The sequence below is a fragment of the Aulostomus chinensis genome, chromosome 16, assembly GCF_037954235.1.
Source record: "Aulostomus chinensis isolate RoL2024-O1b breed Wild chromosome 16, RoL_Achi_v1.0, whole genome shotgun sequence".
Classification (NCBI taxonomy): Eukaryota; Metazoa; Chordata; class Actinopteri; order Syngnathiformes; family Aulostomidae; genus Aulostomus; species Aulostomus chinensis.
The window spans coordinates 2,406,976-2,426,189 of NC_141335.1; the positions used below are offsets into that span (position 1 = coordinate 2,406,976).

At 48.4% G+C, this 19,214-nt stretch overlaps 1 protein-coding gene across 11 annotated transcripts in view; it reads right to left on the bottom strand.

Annotated features, from left to right (window-relative positions):
• The window catches only part of atrnl1a (attractin-like 1a), a 204,417-nt gene that overhangs the window by 16,259 nt on the left and 168,944 nt on the right, over window positions 1–19,214 (bottom strand). For 9 of the 11 annotated variants that reach the window (XR_015109331.1, XM_086179718.1, XM_086179721.1 and 6 more), the window contains one exon: window positions 18,709–18,804. The exons of 1 other annotated variant lie outside the window; for it this stretch is intronic. Coding sequence is in view for 9 of the 10 variants with exons in the window: in XM_086179718.1 (XP_086035844.1) it covers window positions 18,709–18,804 (96 nt within the window). In the remaining variant the exon portion in view is untranslated. The remainder of the gene's footprint in view (window positions 1–18,708; window positions 18,805–19,214) is intronic. One more of the 11 variants, XM_086179719.1, reaches the window with a different exon arrangement.

Here is a 19,214-nt window from a genome sequence, read left to right on the forward strand (position 1 = left end):
TGTGTGTGTGTGCTTAAATGAAACTGATTCCAGCACATCATCTTGTGTTTGTGCAGCTAAACCTAACTGGACCATGCTGAACCCGCGCTGCACCACAGATGAGTGGCTGCATAGTAGATCCATGCTGTCCTGCATCCTGAGTGTTTCTGCTTCCTCCGTGAGCTGCTCTCAGATCAGCAACGACCTCTGAGTCAGGACACGCTTACAGCCGCAGGCTATTTGATGCCAACTGGTTCAAACACATTTCATCAACCAAACTGTACTTGAGCCTCCGTGCACTACACGAGCATTCACGACTTGGCAAAGAGGGCGCTACACCAGAATTCTCCGCTAGCAGCCGCCTCAGCTGGGGACAGGTGCGGAGTGTTCAGTCCATCCACAGCCTGCTTAGCAGTAACAGTCCCACCTGTCAATAGCTTTTACACACAAACAGGCTGAACGACGGATGTGTGCAGTTCCATTAGCAGTTTGACCTGCAACCACTTGATCCTGACCATTTGAACTCAATAGTTGTTAGCACGCAGGAACCTGAACCACATGCGGCTCCTCTACCACAACACTGTGTGTTTGTGTATCTTTGTGAGGACCGATTTGAGCTGCGGACAGGACAGAGGACATTCAGTGTCTCTGACATCATGAAGGGTGGTTCCGGGATTAAGACTTGCTTATAAGGTTAGAACTGAGTTCAGGGTTAGACATTTAGTCAGGATGTTGAGGGGAGGGTACGGCTCTATAGGAGGCATTTTGTCAATGAATCACAAACCTGTGTGTGTGTGTGTGTGTGTGTGAGAGAGAGAGAGTGTGTGTGTGTGTGTGTGTGTGTGTGTGTGTGTGTGTGTGTGTGTGTGTGTGAGAGAGTGTGTAAATGATGAAGCAGAGCCAGGCTGATGTGATGACTATAAGCGCTTTCTCTGGCTCTTTTCCCGACATAATCACAGTAAGTAAGAGAGAGAGAGAGAGAGAGAGAGAGAGAGATGGGAAGGGAAAGAGTGAGAGAGAGCAAGAAAGGGAAGGAGAGGCAGAAGTGACAATTAAGAGAGATGGATGAGAGAGGTGAGACAAAAAAAGGAGCAGAGGGGTGAGGTGGGTGGAGTGCAGGTGGACACGGGAGGCAACGGCAGAAATCCCGCTGACCTGTCGTCCGGTATAAAAGCTTTCTCAGCTGACAGCATTAAGAACAGCAGCGGGTCAGACCTGACAGCCGCATCAGGCTCTCTCGCTTTATTTATACTCTAAATATCAAGTGCCACTTAAGCCCCAACAACGTTTTTTGCTGACTGTGTGCACTGTTGAAACTGGCTGCTTGGCAATATTGGGTAATTACACTCTTTCACTATCAGGAATCACTGGAAATAATCCAGATTGTTGTTGTTTTACTTTTAATCTGCTGCACCGGCAGGTAGATGGCACAAACGAGATCTGGATGCAGTTGAAACACTCCACGTACGTCACACTGAGCCTGAACGCTCAGACCGCAGCCGCCGGGTCGTGTGATCGGAGGTATTTTCATTCATCCAATCATGGACACTCCATATGGGGGGGGTGTCCAAGCAAAGTAATGCTGCACAGGTCTTGTTTTGTTTTGGTACACCGATATTAGCACTGGTAACTTTGCAACATGCCGGCGTGTTGTTAACGCGAAATCAATTTTTTGTGTGTGATCACGTGTTTCCTCGGGTGGGACCAGACAGTAACACAGCAGACTGGTTACTGAAGGATGGGGATTCCCTGACCACAGACTCACCCAGCAGGGGGTTCAAGTCCAGCGTGTCACAACCTCACAACCTTCCGTGTTTGATTTGGTCAAATATTGAGCCCCGCTGGCCCAGGACTGCAGCGCCACACAACCTAGAGACACCAAATACACTGCAACGGTCTGGCCTGAGTCATTTATTAGTTTCTGATTCTTTGATGCGAGGAAAAACAGTCACATTTTCCTAAAACTACTGGCTGTCTCAACCCCTGATACCTGCATCACGTACGTTCAGGCTGCTCAACACATGACTGCAGTATTCCATCAGCTCCCTGTGGGGGCTGCCTCACTTTGAGAGCCTCCGTGCCATAAATTCTAAATCTACATGGCACAACGTGGTGGAGATTTCATAGAAGTATTGCATTTAATATCAGTGTAGGAAGCATCTGGCGGGAATCTTGTTGTGGTTCTTCATCTTGATGCGTTTTTCTGACGAAACGCTGCCTCTACAGTCCCAGTCTTCAGTATTTTTCAGTCAAACAACCAAACGTGGAACCCAGACAGTTGGTTCTGCCCGGTCCATCACGTCTGTCTGACTTCCTGCTTTCATATCTCTGAAGTAACACCCAGAGAAGTAAAGCAGTATTGGGGGTTGTGTGTGGAGACAGGAGGTCATCCACCAAAGTGTCAGCCTGACCTCTCTCCTCCTTTCATCTCCTCTCCTCATAATCTCCCTCCTCGCCGCTCCTGCTTTTTGCCCCCCCCCCCCCACGCCACATCTCTTCTCCTCTTATTTCTTGTGTTCACCTCAAACAAACCGTCAAGACAGCCATTTTTGATGCCGGGATGAACAAAGTGGTCAATTGAGGGTCTCTGTTGACGGTCCAACAGCAGGATAATAGATGGACCATCTGAGGCCAAAGGAAAGTGAGCCAAGAGCCGATGCTCCTCTGAAGACATCCCCTCAGTTCTCAGCTCTGAGGACGCCATGATGCCAGAACAAAATCACACCAAAAACCGCCTGCTATAGGAGGCCTTTCTGTGAGACTTCATCATAAAGATAACGACATATTTAGTGACTGCAGTATTTTAGTTTCGATGCTGCTACGACCTCCACCGACTACTCTTATCATCAGGTACACACCGCGGGAGCTGCACGGGCGGCGTTCGTCAGCCGCTCTCCACCACGTTTTAGCGCGGCTGCTCTGTTTATCGTCCACACACAACAACACAAGAAACTTCAGGCTTGTGAACCTGCAGAAAAACAGCTAAAAGGTCCGAAAAGAAAAGTCTGAAACCACACAAAACTGTGGGAAAAAAATAGCGCACAAAACAATACTTTCATTGTACGCGGATGAATCAGGTATATTTAGAGTACACCCCCACCTGCCGGACCACCTCATGTCACATGATCATCGATGGTCACATGACCCCTTTCCTCCTGAGGCATTGCACACTTGTAAACAGGCAGACTTCTACGTTTTCTTTTGCAGGTACAACTCGCTTTGAGAGCAGAATATTGAGCGGCTGAGCTTCAGCCGAACCCCCGATCGTTGCCCTCTTGTGTATCAACCCTTCGCACCATTACTACCTTTCAATAGCACTCGTGTTTCCTCTCTGGTCGACTGGGCTCTGAGATGCCTCTTTGGCTTCAATTAGGAACCATGTGGTTGAGGTTAGAACGTGAAGTGTTCAGAGTATTTTGTCCACCTCTGAATATTTGGAACAGCTCGGTAGAGAGTTCTAGAGAGAGAGAGAGAGAGAGAGAGAGAGAGAGAGAGAGAGAGAGAGAGTTGCTGGAACTGAGCATCGGCTTCGTCACGCTACAGTGACTCACGGTTGCCTCTTGAAAAACAAAGGGCCGCCGCGAGCTTGTTCAAACTAAAATACTCCTTCAAATGATCCTTTTGAGTGGTGAAAGCTGAGACCAACAGCGTGGTGATGACGGTTAATTGCAGCGGCGTTTCATTTACAGTATGACTGAACAATGCAGCTGGAGGTCAGAGGATAAACACACGGACACATGCATCACAGCAGTGAGACGGTGAAATCACCTCCTTCATCTCCTTATTGGTCTCCTTCTCTTGTCCTTCACTCACCACCGTCACTGTCAGGACTCTCCATCCTCCGCATCACTCACTCGTCCTCCTAATGGCCTTCCCTCTCTCTCTATCTCTCTGTCTCTCCATTTCTGCCCGTCACAACTTCGCCTATTTCTGTCTGTCTTACACTCTCTTATTCTCTGGTGTTGTTGTCATCAGACACACAGGAGAACAACAGGACTTTTTGAAGCGTAAAACTGTTGATTCAACAACGTTTCAGTGACTGTAGTCGCGTTTCCATTTAAACGTTGAGCAAATTTTAGGTGAACTGCGGGAACGCCGCAAAAAAATGAAAACCCCATCAGGTGTGTTTCCGTCAGCTGGTAAGGAGGGAATAAAACAGGTGCTGTACTGCCACCAGAAGATGGTGGTATTGAGAACATTAGGCAAACAGTAGAAGAAGAGCCATCTATCAGCGTGAAACGGAGAGCGGTCCAGAGGACCAGTTTTATCTGCTCCAGCTGAAGTCTGGAGACAAACTCAATGTTTGGGAACATCCAACAGCAGAGTGAGCTGGCGAGTCCCGTGAGTTATGATGAAGATGATTCCCGGGATCCAAAATGTTCCTTCAACCATTTCACAGGGTCGGAATTAACGTGATGGAAATGTGTGTGACAGGCCTGGACAGCCACCACCAACGTCTACATCCAGCCAGAGTTTCCAGGACCTATGTGATCCAGATCACCTGCCAAAGTTCATCACTTGTTGCTTGTAATATTAACTATTTGTCTACCAAGTGTCAAAACACACCGTCACGCCGAGGGTCACCTCACACTGAGGAGGAAATCACGTTGAAGGTGAACTGAGGTCACGTTCGTTCACTTTTCCCGGTGTCTCGCGCGTCCTCCCTGGTGGCATGTGAAGTGGCCCTCAACTGACACAAAGGGCCCGTCAGATCCCCTCAACCGCAGCGGCGCTGTGAGCACGCCGTCAACCAGCCCGTCCTCGGCTACACACACACCTCCACCCGGCACACGCACACACAGCCACATCATGTCGGTGCTCTCTAAACCCCGAGGTGTTGAAAGTGCCCCCCTGTCGTGCCCTCCTTAGCCGATTAGAGCGGCCATGCATGTCCACCCCTGCAGGGCAGAAAATTGTTGCGTCCAATCCTCCCGCCATCCAAAACCACTTTCCATTTCCTTGTCTCGCTGTCTGTATCCGTCGCGCTCCGACATGGGGAGTCTGCTGGATTGAGAGGAAATAGTGCAGACGCGAGGGTGAGACTGAGATCGTGTGTGTGTGTGAGCGTGTCTTTGTGCGGGCACATCTGACCTACTCCTCCATCTGATCCTCCACTTTTGTTTTTTGGAATTTAAGGATTGTTTTTGGTTGTGTGCTTCTGAATGGGTTGAAACTGCAAACCGGACCAATTGAGAAACGCTGCACAGCACTCTGGACCTTGGGGGGATTCTTTCTTCTAAGAAATAAAACAAGCGCAAATCTGCAGTTTAGCGTTTACATCTGGATCCAGCTTGTAGCCCAAGGAGAGAGACGGAGGAAACATGTTTGAGGTATTTCGAGGAAAAAGGAAAATCCCTCCAAGCTTTGAGAGTGAGGAGATTTTCCAGCACAGAGTGGTGTCTTTATCCCTGTAATCAGAGATCTAACAGCAGATACAGCATCGCTCACCCTTTCTCCTATCATCTTTTTGTCTTCTTCTTTCCACATAAAAACACGCCTCGCCGTCTCATGAACAGTTTGTTGTCAGTCACAAACCAGTAAATTTCAAACAAAAGCCCAGCAGAGCGCCATCCTGTTGTGTCTGTGACAGCCTCCTGCAGGCTGTCCTCCAGCATTACCCTCACTGCTCTGACATTTAAAATGTATGAAGACAAATTCAAAGTGGTTTCGGAAAGAGAAAAACAATGAATAGTGAGCAGAAGGAACGGATACATGAGAGGAGGAGAAACACAAGGGGTGAGGATAGATGGAGGAACAAGGAGAGGGACGGAAGTGGAGGAGTGAGGAAACGAAAAGAGGCGAGGGGGAGGAAGAGGAGAACCATCAAGCAGATGAGAAGAAGCGAGGGATGACTCAGGTCTTTGCAAAGCTGTTGAGATGAAAGATAGAAGAGAACAAAACAGCAGAGGAGGAGGGTGGACGGCAGGACAAGGAGAGATGACGACAAGGAGATGAGGGACAGAGCGTGTGAGAAAGAGAGGAGGGGGGTAAGAGTAAGATGAAGAACACACACACACACACACACACACACACACTCACTCACAGACTTTCCTGCCTTAAGCTGCACCGCTGGGAGTCGGTGGCTCCGAGTTGCACTCTGTTGGTATGAACGGTGTCGGCTGCTTGTCAAGCGAATGGCTTTGTGGTGTTTGAAGGCTCCCAGAGTGGGACTGAGATCCACTGTCATGTTGAATCAGCCTTCAGCTCCGAGAGCCTGGATGAACCAGTGCAGCAGAAATATTATAATATTTATCTACTCCAGTTAATTCCTCTATAGATTCTGCTGACACACACACACACACACACACACACACACACACACACACACACACACACACACACACACACACACACACACACACACACACACACACCAGGAGAGGGAGAGTCTGCAGGAACTCAAACGTCTATCAGAACATGACCTGCAGATCTCATCTGATTGACTGACTTTTCGGGCTCAGTCGCTCGCTCAGCCTCCAGAGCTGTGACGTTTTCAGGTCGTCCATCATTTCTTAACGCCTTCTTGTGGCTCTTCAGGAACACCGCCAGGGAATTTCTACAAATCTGGAAGAACGAGGATGAACTGGGGAGGTTGAGGCGGTCAGAGGTCAAGGTTAGTGTCACCTCACATGCACACGGTGTCGATCACATGCTTGATGAAGAGATATCTCTTGAACAACTGGAGCACAGTGATTCAAATTTATCAAAACCTGAACTGAAGACATGTTGGTGGTTAGAGGTTAAAGGTCAAGGTCACCTCAAATAAATGCAACATCTCTGGAGGGTCTTGAGGGCATTTCTTCACAAATGGAACATGAAGCACCAGTTTGTCTTGATCCCTAAAAAACTGCATTTTCATACCTCTCGCTCTCTCTTTCTCTCTCCTGTGCCTCCACATTTTGAGTAAAACTGCTTCCTGTTTGTAAGGAACCAAATATAGTAAATGACTAACATTGCCTGAGGACTGAAATTTGGTCTTGTATTTCTCAATAAATGTCTACAATGATTACCGAGACGGAACATTACCAAAGCTCCAGCTATCCGTTTTCCAGAAACACGGCTCAACATTTTCATATCAAAAATGGTCCAAATTGCTGAAGAATCACGGAAATACTTCCAGATTCTGGACTTCTAGTGAGCTTGGACATTTCCAGACATGGCTTTGGAACTCATACATGACCGACAAAAGATGTATCTGGCATCCTGGCGGAAGTCCTCAGGTTATACTTGAGTCTGTACTCGTCCAGATGCAGAACAGATCAACTCAACTCCAGATATGCATCAGAAATGCTTCGCATCTCCAGAGAATCATGGATAAACTTCTAGCAGGAAAACTCTGCGTTCTTGCAGGGCTCCTGTCATCGATCCAGTCCAACAGATAAAAAGTGTGATGGAATCTGTCCGCACGTATCTTTCCAGGAAGTAAGATTTATGGGACTTATTTTTAAAGAGATGCAAACTAATGACTGGCAGCAGTGGAGTGTTGATTCCTCTCTACAGCTCTGACCCTCCCTCTTCATTCCTCCTCCGGTCCTCAGACTGGGACACCAGGTCACATCCTTGTCTCCACAAACCTGCATATTAAACACCTTGTGTGTGTGTGTGTGTGTGTGTGTGTGTGGAGATTGTTGCGCGCGTGTGTGATGTGTCGAATTTCCATTTTAATCAGCACATCGGTGAGCGAACAATCCTATTACGGCAAAGGATGACATAAGGGCCACTTCCTCTCTCTCTCTCTTGTTCAAACCCACCATCCCTCTCTCTCTCAGACGACAAATTAATCATCTCTCTAATGCTTCATGAAAGCCATTTTTCCCCCCGCTGCCTCTTAATTTGGGAGGAGGAGTATATCTTCCACTCACCCCTCCATCTTTCAGACAGACTTACTCTATCCTCCCTGATTCTCTTTTTACTATTAGCGTTTCAAAGATTAATGTTCTTGTGTTGTTTGCTCGCCTCCTTAAGGGAGGATATACATACAAATGTGGACCTGCACACACCAACGAGGCTCCGACCGCCTTCCTCCTTCCTAAGATGCTTTTTTTCCCATCCAAATTCGGTATCGACGCCCATGTGAAGGAGGAGGGTGGAGGTATTGAGCGATGGGAAAGTGGAACAGGGAGACGCTCTTTATTATGAAGCCGAGGACTGAGGAAATGACTAAAAACACCTGGGAGCACACCAGAGTCTGGGTTTGCTCTTCTTCATTTGAAGCACCGGGCTACAGAGTGTGTGTGACTCCAGGACGACGCTGACAGCATCTCAAATCTCTCTTTATGGCACCAGAAGCAGATCCTTGAACCAGAAGATCTGCCTTTGTCAGTCACTGTCAGCTGAGACTGGATGGGAGTGCACGGGCGAGAAAGATCCTTCACCAGGTTAACATACACACAATCATGGGACCCTGGCAGAAATGCTCAGTCTAAATCATGTCCCAAGTCTTTGGTCTCAGGATCAAGTCAAGGCTCACGTCATACTCGTGTTTGTGCAACTCAATTCCATCTCTGGTATTCGGCACCTGATTCCTGATGGAAAACCGTCAGTCAGTCAGTCAGTCAGTCAGTCAGTCAGTCAGTGGTTTCCCTCCAACTCATGCTGGCAACACAGGCTCTATTTCTGGAGGAAGCACAGGTCCTTTCATGCTGCTTCAGTCTGTTGTGGTGGTTCTGTAACCTCCTGCTGAGGCAGCAACACCACGAGCTGATGTGACGGCCTCGTCCGTCTGTTCTTCCTCGGCTGCTCAGCCTTCAGTTCTCTGTCGTAGCTGCCGTGGCCTGTTTTGCCTCGCCTGCCTGACTTCCTGTTTGTTGTGGCGCTCTGCCCTTCATTAGTGGCCATCTGCACCTGTGAGGAGGAGCCTCCACACAAGTCTCCCTCTCCCTGGACAGCCAGGCCCCTGGAACACTCTGGTTTGGGTTTTCTTTTGGGTTTTTTTTTCACACAAACACGCACAACATGTTTCACACACACACACACCCACACACACACACACACACACATTCATCTCAACCAAACACTGGATTCACATCAGCCCAGCGAGTAAAACTGTAACTGTGTGTGTGTGTGTGTGTGTGTGTGTGTGTGTACAAAGAGATTTATGCAGTTGCTTCTCTCCGTTTTACAAATCTCATTCACAGTTTAACGATCTGCATATGCACAAGCATGGGCTCATGGTGAAGTGGAAACAGAGCGGATTCTTAACCCTGCCAGCCCAACGGGGGGGGGGGGGGGGGGGGGGGGGGATTGATTCTTCTGTGCAACACACAAAATTAAAAGTTGTAATATTTGCAAATGTAATCAAAGACACTCAATGATGCTCGTGCACAGCGCAGCAGTAACACCCAAGATCCACATGCAGGTTCTACTGGACTTGAGAAGGTGCAGCAGCTGGGGGTGAGCCCGAGTGTCAAGGGAGCGTGAGGGGCTGTAAAACTCTCCAGAGCATCAGAAACATTGTGATAGCGTCACTTCAAGGGAAAAACCCCCGACTAAAACAAGCTTTTATGAAGTTTGAGCAGGGATCAAAAGGAACATCAGTTTGCGCCACATCAAATATGAACAGTGTAACACGTTGAGAAGATATTCGTTACTGATAGAGTCAAAACTGTGTCTCTGATTAGAAACCTCAGGTTCCAGATGAAGAACGATAACGTCCTCAAGTTTCACAGCCCTTTTATGAGAGTCTCCTCAGCAAGACTGCTGTCGCTGTTTGCTGTTGGAGGCTAAATCCCCCCCAGCAGGGAAGGATGTTGAACTCATGATCAATAAAGAAGAAAGAGGAATTTCTTCTTACATCTGTCTTCAAATACATTTCTGGCCACTGCAATGATGGAAGTGTTCTCTGAATCAAAACCCTCTGCTTCCAATCCACATTGAGACCTGAATATAAAGAGTCCAGCCTTTTAAGCATGTGCAGGGAACAGAAAGTCCCACCACAATAACTCATTTAGGTTTAAATAACTGGCCAGCTACATTTTGTTGGAACACAATTGAGTTCCCCTCTGAGGGAAGCTCACAACACAATCACCTATGTTGCAACACTGTGACCCATAACCCAGTTTTATTGTCGTTCTACAGCAAAAGCAGATAAAGGAGAAAGCAGTCAGAGAGGCTGAGTAGACACAGAGATCATTGACACCATCCACACGCTCCTGTACAAACTTCTTTATCCCTCAGACTAGAATACAAAGCCTCAACAAAACCCGTCAAAATTTTCTCTGATAACTGATTAAATATCAAATCTGAGAGTCTGTTTAGGTTCTAATTATTCTGCAAAGCTGTCCGTATGCTGATGAATCATTTCCGCGTGTTAATAATACACAGATTTCTGCAGCTAGAAGAACCACTTGTGGCACCTCAGGCAGACTGGAGCCTGACCCGCGCTTCACTCACACCTGACTCATTCCATTTGGGAGCCTACTTAAGCTGTTAAAAGGCTGTCGTCTCTGCCTGATTGCTCATCGCCGCAGTCGTCCTGACATTATGAGGAACTCATCGTCACAACCTCGCCCGTCTCTCTGCAGCCTCCACAGGTCCAGCAGGACAGGCAACCGGTAGAAATGGAGGAAAAATGCAGAACAATTTAGACCTCTCCACCTTTATAACAGCAGAAGGAAGAGAGCACCAATCAGGAGTTTCTCTGAGATGAGAAAAGCTACACTGTTCTGAACATGACTCCCTCACTGAGTGGATCCATTTTAGAGAGCGGCGCCGTGAAGCACACCTCCTCCCTGCAGCTCGGGATGTCACCACATGCACCAGCACCTTGACGTGCCTGGCTGCAGGGAGCTTCATGAACATTCTGTGACCTCATCTTGCAAGAATATGAACATAGAAGTTAAAATGGTGAAAGTTGAAAATATGGCACAGTCTAGCATCATGTGCCTCTAGTTAGGCCGGTTAGGGTTAGGGTTTAGGGCCAGCTAGCTAGCCTCGTCCCTGGAGACAGCAGGAAAGACAAACACGAACCTTGACGGTTCTTTTAATTTCAGTCGGTGCACGGTGTCTTACTTGTTTGTGTTTAAGAAACACACACACTACACACTTTTAACGCTGTAGTACCCTGATGCAGACCGGCTGGGACCACAACACATCTCCTGGACTACCTGTACCCTGAACAACTACATCGGTATACCTTCTTCATCTTCTGGAGGAATCGTGTAGCCTTCTCTGCCCTGAACCGGTTCATACAAACCCGATGCACATTTCCTCTTCCTATCCTTTCCAGTTTGATCACAATATGCTTGATAAACACAGGGAAACAGGACCACGGTCAGAAATTCAGCATTAGCTTGCGACCAAAGGGTCGGCTCTTGTGACATTCCGAGATAGGAGAGATGAGTGTGGCGAGGCACGTTTGGAGGCGGTGAGCACAGGTTTGCTCAGCCGAGGCTGCTGCAGGCGAACGTGTGACCCGGACGCGTTCATCATCGACTCAATGGTCAAAAGAGAGCGAGAGAGAAACTGGAACGAGTTAGTTTTAGGCCGTCGGTGTTGACACAAGTCTGAGCTATTGAGTTAATATCATCAGCGCGTGTTTGAGTCTGCAGCAGCGCCTCTCAGGTTTGACACGCACTCAGAGAGCCACAGGTGACCAGCAGGTCAACGTCTCCCAACCTGCACCAGCGAGCGCATCCACGTGTGTGTTCCATTTCCTCATGTTTATTTTCTACCTGACAGAAGCGTTTGTGTTACTTGACTCTGCTGAGGTTGTGTGTGTGTGTGTGTGTGTGTGTGTGTGTGTGTGTGTGCGTGCGCGTGCTCTGTGGGTAAATCAGTGTTTCGTGGTGTGTTTTTCTACCAGATATACACTACTCCCACATGTCATAAATATTCTTAATCTGCTTCCTTCCCTTCACCCCCCATCCATCCATCCCTCTCCACCTACCTCCCCTCGTTCCTGAGGCAGCTTAAATCCCAGCAATTGACGAATAAATACACCACATTAAAACATAGGACATGAAATTGATTCATTCTTGACTTGAAATAGCATTATGAAAATGGCAGACCGTCGTTAATCAGCAGCAAGGTGGGAGCTGCTCTTCGCAGGCGGAGGCGTGCAGATGCTAGTTGCTGCGGGCTCATCAGCTTTACAACGTAACGGCAGTACTTTTATGGAGGCAGTGGAAACATCGATTTATGTTGATGACTTCGCCTGTGTTCAGTAATGCAGCCACGACATGCTGTAAAGCTCTGATCAAGTTAGGGAGTGGAAGAGGTGGCCTTTAGCTTAAAGACAGGGCCGTATACTCGGGGCCGCAGTGGCTTTTACTGCCACGCAACATATGGAGGGTTGCTGCAAAGAGGCAGGAGCCCATTCAATTTCCTAAGCACCTTATTATTTATTTATCGTGCAAACATATGCATATAGAGCTGCCTATTTATATTTCAGAAGTATATTCTTTGCTATTTTTGTATGCTTTGTATAGCTGTACGCAGACAACGGTTCCACTTTTAATTAAAACAATATTTCTGTCTTTATGTGAAGCTGCCTGAGCCTGTGAACAAAGCTTACAGCTCTTTTTTTTGGACAGGTTTCCAATCTCCAGATAATCTCCTAAAAATGTTTGAGACATTCTCAGTACAGATAATAACAATAAATCTGATATTAGTCAGACAGGAATCAAATCATTCTTAATCTGATCTGGCTTGTGCAGGAAATACAAAGTTCAACTGGTCAACCTTTCATCTGATGAATCCAACTGCTGGTGGAAAATCTAATGGTGTCCCCCCAAAAACTCTCATATTGGATATCTGAAGGAAATATTCACTTAAATGTCAAGCGGAGGTGTTGTGCAAATCACAAATCAGTCAACTGAAGTTGCTCCCTGCGTGGTTTCTCTCGCATCTCTGGTTTTTTAATCACACACTAAAAATCCAAATCGCTGACAGCTGCATATGGGGGTCACTGCCCAGACGTCCTGCTGCACCACAAGCAAATGACGTGACGGAGGCAAAATGCACATGAAAAGTAATCAACATAAACCCGGACCACTCAAAGCTTCCAGCACCAGAGAGACGAGTCGGCTCTGGTTTCCTCAGCGTCACTTTGGATTCTTTACTAACAAAGAACTTCCACCAAATCTGAAAGAAGCTGCTGGGGTCGACACCTCCCTGTCCTGGTGTGGCACATCTGGGACGATTCATTAACCCTTCCCAGACACCTCAGCATGCCAAAAGCTTCTTCTCACAACAGCGTCCAACATGAACTTCGTTGTGTTAAAGGAGTATAATTTCAAGTCTTTAGAGGACAGAATGAAAAAAAGAAGCCCTCCTTCCAGCTGTGACCCACGTAGCTGTATCATTTTAAAAGATTAACCGAACCCAGACGCCTCGCCGTGCGAAAACCTTCTTCAAACAGGAATGATAGACGGCTCTTGTTCCAGAGTGCCTGTAATTGTAAGTGCTCAGAGGACAGAAAAGATGTCTTTGAAGGAAAAGCAGCTGGAGAGCATTTTAAGTTCATCCTTCCTGGGGAATCGAAGCACACCACATATCGACATGAATTTATACACAGTATTCTGACGGAGGCTCGTTTGTTCTTACAGCGACGGAGAGTTAAGAGGTTGGTGTGTGAACACAAACGAGGCAGCGTCTAACAGAAGACACAAGCTCAGGGGATGGCGTGGTCTCCTGCTGCGCGGCAAGAAATTCACCCTCACGCCATCACGATGGGGTTAAAAACGGACATATAACATGAAAGTGAGGTCTCACACAGCACGAAGAAAACTCAGATCATCAATGTCACGTCAGCAAAGCCTGAAGGAGTCTCACTTCCTCAGCATTTCCTTTACAGAATTTGATGCCGTGGTTCTTGGCAGGCGAGCCAGACTCAGGCCACACAACCAGCTAATCCCAGACAATGTTGACTGGCATATTATTGTCATGGCACACTGTTGAAAGCGCAAAGCCGCTGCTACCGTCGCTCTGTTTATTTTAGGACTCCACCCCCCGACTGGTGACGGCTGTAAATACAACTCTCCACTTTGGAGCAGCAGAAGCTAATCTGGCTCTGGTCGTCACTGGTGGTGACAATGTCCCTACGGAGGTGAATCCAGCTCTCTGTCGTTGTCAAATGTGAGATGGTCAGAGGTTCTGAGAGCAGGGACGGCTGACTTACTGCAGCAGGCCTCACCGCTCCGTGACCGGTCGGCACCGTGATCCCGACTAATGATTCAAACCATTAACTTCCAGGAAGCAGCCACACTGAAGACCGTCTCCGTTGAGTCTGGACTGCACATGCTGGTGCACTGAACCAGAAATTCCGTCACTACTGAGCAAATATGACAACAACAGGTGTTGCACTCATCGGTTGCTGTCTAAACATGGCATGAAATGGGTTGATGATGACTCTATTTGTTTAATCATCGCAGGGCAGCTAAGAAATGTTCCCCTTCCCTCATTCATTACACAATTATGCAGAGCTGCAGGCTTGACTATGAACCAGATGTTGTGCAATTAACCTCCATGTGAAGATTGCGTTCTGCCCCATTGTCTCTCACCTTCAAGAATGAAATGGAAACCAGGCGACGGCACAGATAAGAGAAGGAACTTTCCACCGGAACATCACTCAACCTGATGTGAGCCAGATACGACCTGGTCAAAACGCAGCTAAAACTAATTAAGCAGCACATGGCGGACGGAGCCTTTCAGGCCATTGTTTCTGTAACCTTCGGCTCCAACGAGGCAAGGAGACGGAACCTCCAACAGGCAGAGATTAGAAGGTGGACTAGGCGGACAGAATTACCTGCTACATATGTGAGACTTCATCATGATATACTTCAGCCTGAAGCTAAGCTCACAAACTGTTGACACTCCAATTAAACTGAGGTAGCGTCTCACTGTGTGATGAATGCCAATCACTACAAGCAGCAGTTATAAAAGCCAACCAACTACGGGTCAAACTCCCACTGAAACCCATGAACTACTAACATCTGTGTTTTGTCTACATTGAGACAAGCTTTCACTTGCATTTGCTCACAGGTCAAAGTCGAGACGAGTATCCATCAGCTCTGATCGGCGTTGACGTGAACACAACGTGAACTCCGGTGAACGCGGTGATTTGTGGCCGTCTTCTGATCCGGATCGATCCTCCCTTCCCCTGGCGACCATGTTGATGTGTCCTGCAGCTCGATACTGAACCCCTAATTGTGACTGGTGAGTAGGGGGGGCCAAGCAGTCCAGCTCTCAAACATTCACTCAGTGTTGAGTCTGAACAGCTGACCGCTGGACGAGTTCCTCTGGTTAAAATAGCAATCGCCAAAACAACGATCACTTCTGTTCTTGTGTTCTGTGAGCGTGATGTCATCGTTTGTTTCCCACATTGAGCTGAGAACATTTTACGTGGCATAATGTTGAATCCACAGTGGAGACGATGACATCGCCTTGCCATGATGTAGTAAAACGTGATGAATATTTAAGCTGGAGCTGCAGGTTCTCAGGGTTCACCTGCACCTTTGTCTGCATTCTCGCTGATGAATGATGCTTATTATTCTCTTGGCTTTCACTCTGGCTTGTTGACCTCGTGTGTGCAGTAAATCACCAGCAACATCTGCCATTGGGTCGGCTGTGGCATCAGGGGGATGACAGGGCTTCCCATAATGCAACGCTCCAATCGGGATTAATAATACGATGACAAGTACATTACACAAGGTCAGTTAAATCATTATGTGGCGTTCAGACACATCTTAAACATCAACTGTGTTATTTTAAAGATGCATCATTTCTCAAAAAGTAGCAGCCGGTCCTCTCCAGGAGAACAAGCAGATTACTTGTAAATATAAGTGGCAGGACCAAACCAGAGAAAGCGGCGGTTGCAGTCTAGAGGCCGGCGGTGTCATGGCCACACGAGTGGATGGGCAGAAAGGCCACTGCACCGCAGGAGTCTGCTTGAAGCTACATCTGTTTTGGCGGTAGCTGCTGTTTCACAGCTGTTTTGCGGGGATATTTGGATGCTGTTCAGTTGCTGACAGGGAGTGGGAACTGTGCAGAAGCCCTGGATTGTTGATCAACTTCCTGTTTTTGTCAAAGGAGTGATCATTCGGACCCAAAGTCCAACCTCCAGAATCTCAAGAACCACCACAGATAAACCACAGCGTGTGAATTCACATCGTCAGCTGGGAACACGCTCAGGCGGAGTGGCGTGACTCACTTCAAGGTCGGCCTGAGTTGCAGCTTCATTGTGTGTTGTTTGCCACGTGAAGCATCGGTGTCAGGGGGACCGGGCGGCTGGATCTTCCTCCCCCAGCATCTTGATGTCAGAAAGATTTTGGTGGAAGCTACGAGCTGTTTCTCTGACATCAGTCATAGTTCAGCGACACGCCGCGTCACACAAGTCAGGTTAGGGGCTGCGGATGCGGCGTTTACGCCTGTGTGACGCATCCTCCCACTCCAACTGCATGTATGATTGAGAGAAACGCTGGCTTCAGCAACCTCTTTAACAACTCCTCTTCGACAACTTCTTCCTCTCCTTCTTCTTCATGATGCACAACTGTGCTCTTGTAGCCTTCAAATGAATCGTTCCTGATGATTGTTGACCAGCAAGCGGCAGGTGTGTGGGATCGGCTCATGCAGACCTGAGCAGATGAATCCCGAGCTTTGGTTTTACCTCACAAACGATCTCCTGGTACATTGCGAGTGGAAATCAATTAAATAAATTAACTAAACAACATTTCTACAGGGCAGCACGGTGGAGCAGTGGTCGGCACTGTCGCCTGACACGAGGAAGGTTCCAGGTTCCAGCCCCGGCTGCAGCACGGGGTCTTTCTGGGTGAGTCTCCATGTTCTCCCTGTTCCTGCTGGGTTCTCTCTGGTACTCCAGCTTCCTCCACAGTCCAAAGACATCAAGAGGGACCAGGTTAATCCAGACTCTAAATTGACCGTAGGCGTGGCTGGGAGAGCCAATGGTTGTCTGTCTATATGTGTTGGCCCTGCCATGGACTGGTGACCTGCCCAGGGGGAACCCCGCCTCTCACCTGAAAGCCGCTGGGATAGGCTCCACCCCCACCCGCAACCCTGAACAGGATAAGTGGAAAAAAATGGATGGACGGAACATTTCTACAGTCGCGCAGGCACCAGGATCATCAGCTTTCGTGTGTCAACGTCACAGCAGACAATCGCACCTTTTTTGTGATTCACGACGCATCGCCTCCCGACTCTCATCCTTATTCAACTCCTGCATGGGTGTCATTCAGTGCAGGAATCAAAGACCAGAGGTGACCCCTCCATTTGAACAACTGCCTGCCCCCCCAGGGGAAAGGCACACCTGATTTGGCAGTTACCCTTTCATTTGAAGTAGCGCTGTCCCGCTGCAGCGTGGAATCTCTGGCGTCAGTCCTTCCCTCAGGCTCGTGTGGAGGATGTTGTTGACGTGAGCGGCGGCGGCCTCACCTGTGTGAGCCTCTGGATCCAGCTGGTAATAGTTGTAGAGACCACATCCAGGCTTGACCTTGATTACTCAGAGGGAGATCGATAACACATGACAAAGCTGGAGGATCTTAACCCTGAATATTGATGAAGCCCAGCCAGTTGGCCCGTCGTGATCGCTGCACAAGAAAAAAGACATCGGCTTCACACGGGCTCCATATTTAACGTGACCTTTTAAAACACAGCCTTCTTTAGTCCGCAGCTGTCAGCTCCTCGTGGCCTGTGCAGTCTTGATGTGTGGGTCGGCCGAGGAGGCCCAGCCTGCTTGAAAATATCACAGTTTCAGGTGGGTCGGGTCACAAACTGAGGAAGCAGCGTTGTGACTGTTTAAAACACGCAGGCTCTCTCAGCAGGACCTGCATTCCTGAACCATGGAGTCACCGCACCTATGACACGTACTCCTGCACGACTCAAACACATTCTGACAACACCAGACGACCGCTGAAGATACGGGTGGCCTCGTCAGAGGAAGAGAGGAGGGATGCTGCATCATTCCAGACTGTCTCCTGGAGTTGTGCATAAATATGATGGACAGGTACATCATCATCATCTTCATCCGCAAAACCATGTTGTCTACGCAGGTGCTTGCTGCTCCTCTCGCTTCCTTTCTCAGTAGTTTCTCCTCTTTTTTCTTCCCAGCTTTACTGGAGGAAATATGGGAATCCCCAATAATCTTTTCTCAGACATGGATGGCGGCGTGAGTGCACGCCGGGATGTCTCTGGGGGTTCCAACTGAGACAGATGACGTCTGATGGGTTTTCTCCTTTAAACTTTAAATACTTTTTAAGGCAGAGCTGAACTCAGACGGATTCTGTTGGCTTTCATCTGCTTACCAATATTTATTTAGTTTTGCTTCGACTCAACTCACCACTGCATGCGCGCTAAACTGACACTTTAGCACAATAGCAGTTCTTCTGAGATGAATGTGAATAGCTGAACCTGTGTGGGTGTGTGCACTGGGCTTTCTGGATTCATTGTTTGAACACAAATGTTCTTGCCTGAAGCAAGAAGAGAAGCCCAATCTGCTGCAATACCAGCGTGCTAGGAGTGTCAACATCCTGCTGCGTATCCACACACACCCGCAGAAGGACCGCAGCAGCAGTCGCAGCAGTCGCAGCAGTCGCAGAGCGCCGCGGCAGCGTCTGTATGCTGCTTGTTTGAATGTGTCAGTTGTAACAGTGGAAGTCTCAGATGCATCGCTGCCAAGTGGCCAGGCTATCTGAGCAGGAGGCTTCATGCCAATCACATTCTGAAGCTCTGGTGTGTGTTCTGTATGTGCATCCGTCCGTGTGTCGTTTTGCTGACCTGCAGCAGCTCCTCCTGGTCCTCGCCCACCTCCAACGCTACAGCAACTGAAGCAAAGGGACGACTGGCCATCTGCTGTCGTTCTCTCATCAGCTGCTAAAGAGTGAGACAGAGAAACAGAAAAGGCTTGTTCATCTCATGACTGGTCCACACGAGAGGATTGTTAAAATCATGACGGATTTGAGCGCTCTGAGCGCAGGACAGCGGGGGAGTGAGGGGGAGGGACAACTGGGTCGAGTGTCAATGCACCCTGAGATCCCGTCGATACACTCCTCAGACGATCTGTTGGGATCAGCCTGGAATCAGGAACCCCCGACGGTCCGGGGGGCTGATGGATGGGACTGGCTCCCATTCTGTGTTTTGCTCAGATCAGCGTATCATTTTTGGGGGAGTGACAGCATACTCTGCATTTAACCAGTCACATAGCGATCATGGCGCAGAGGGATGACTTCCTCCTACGGCTGGCGACTGCACAGCTCGACCTCGCACATCTGGAGGTTAAGTGC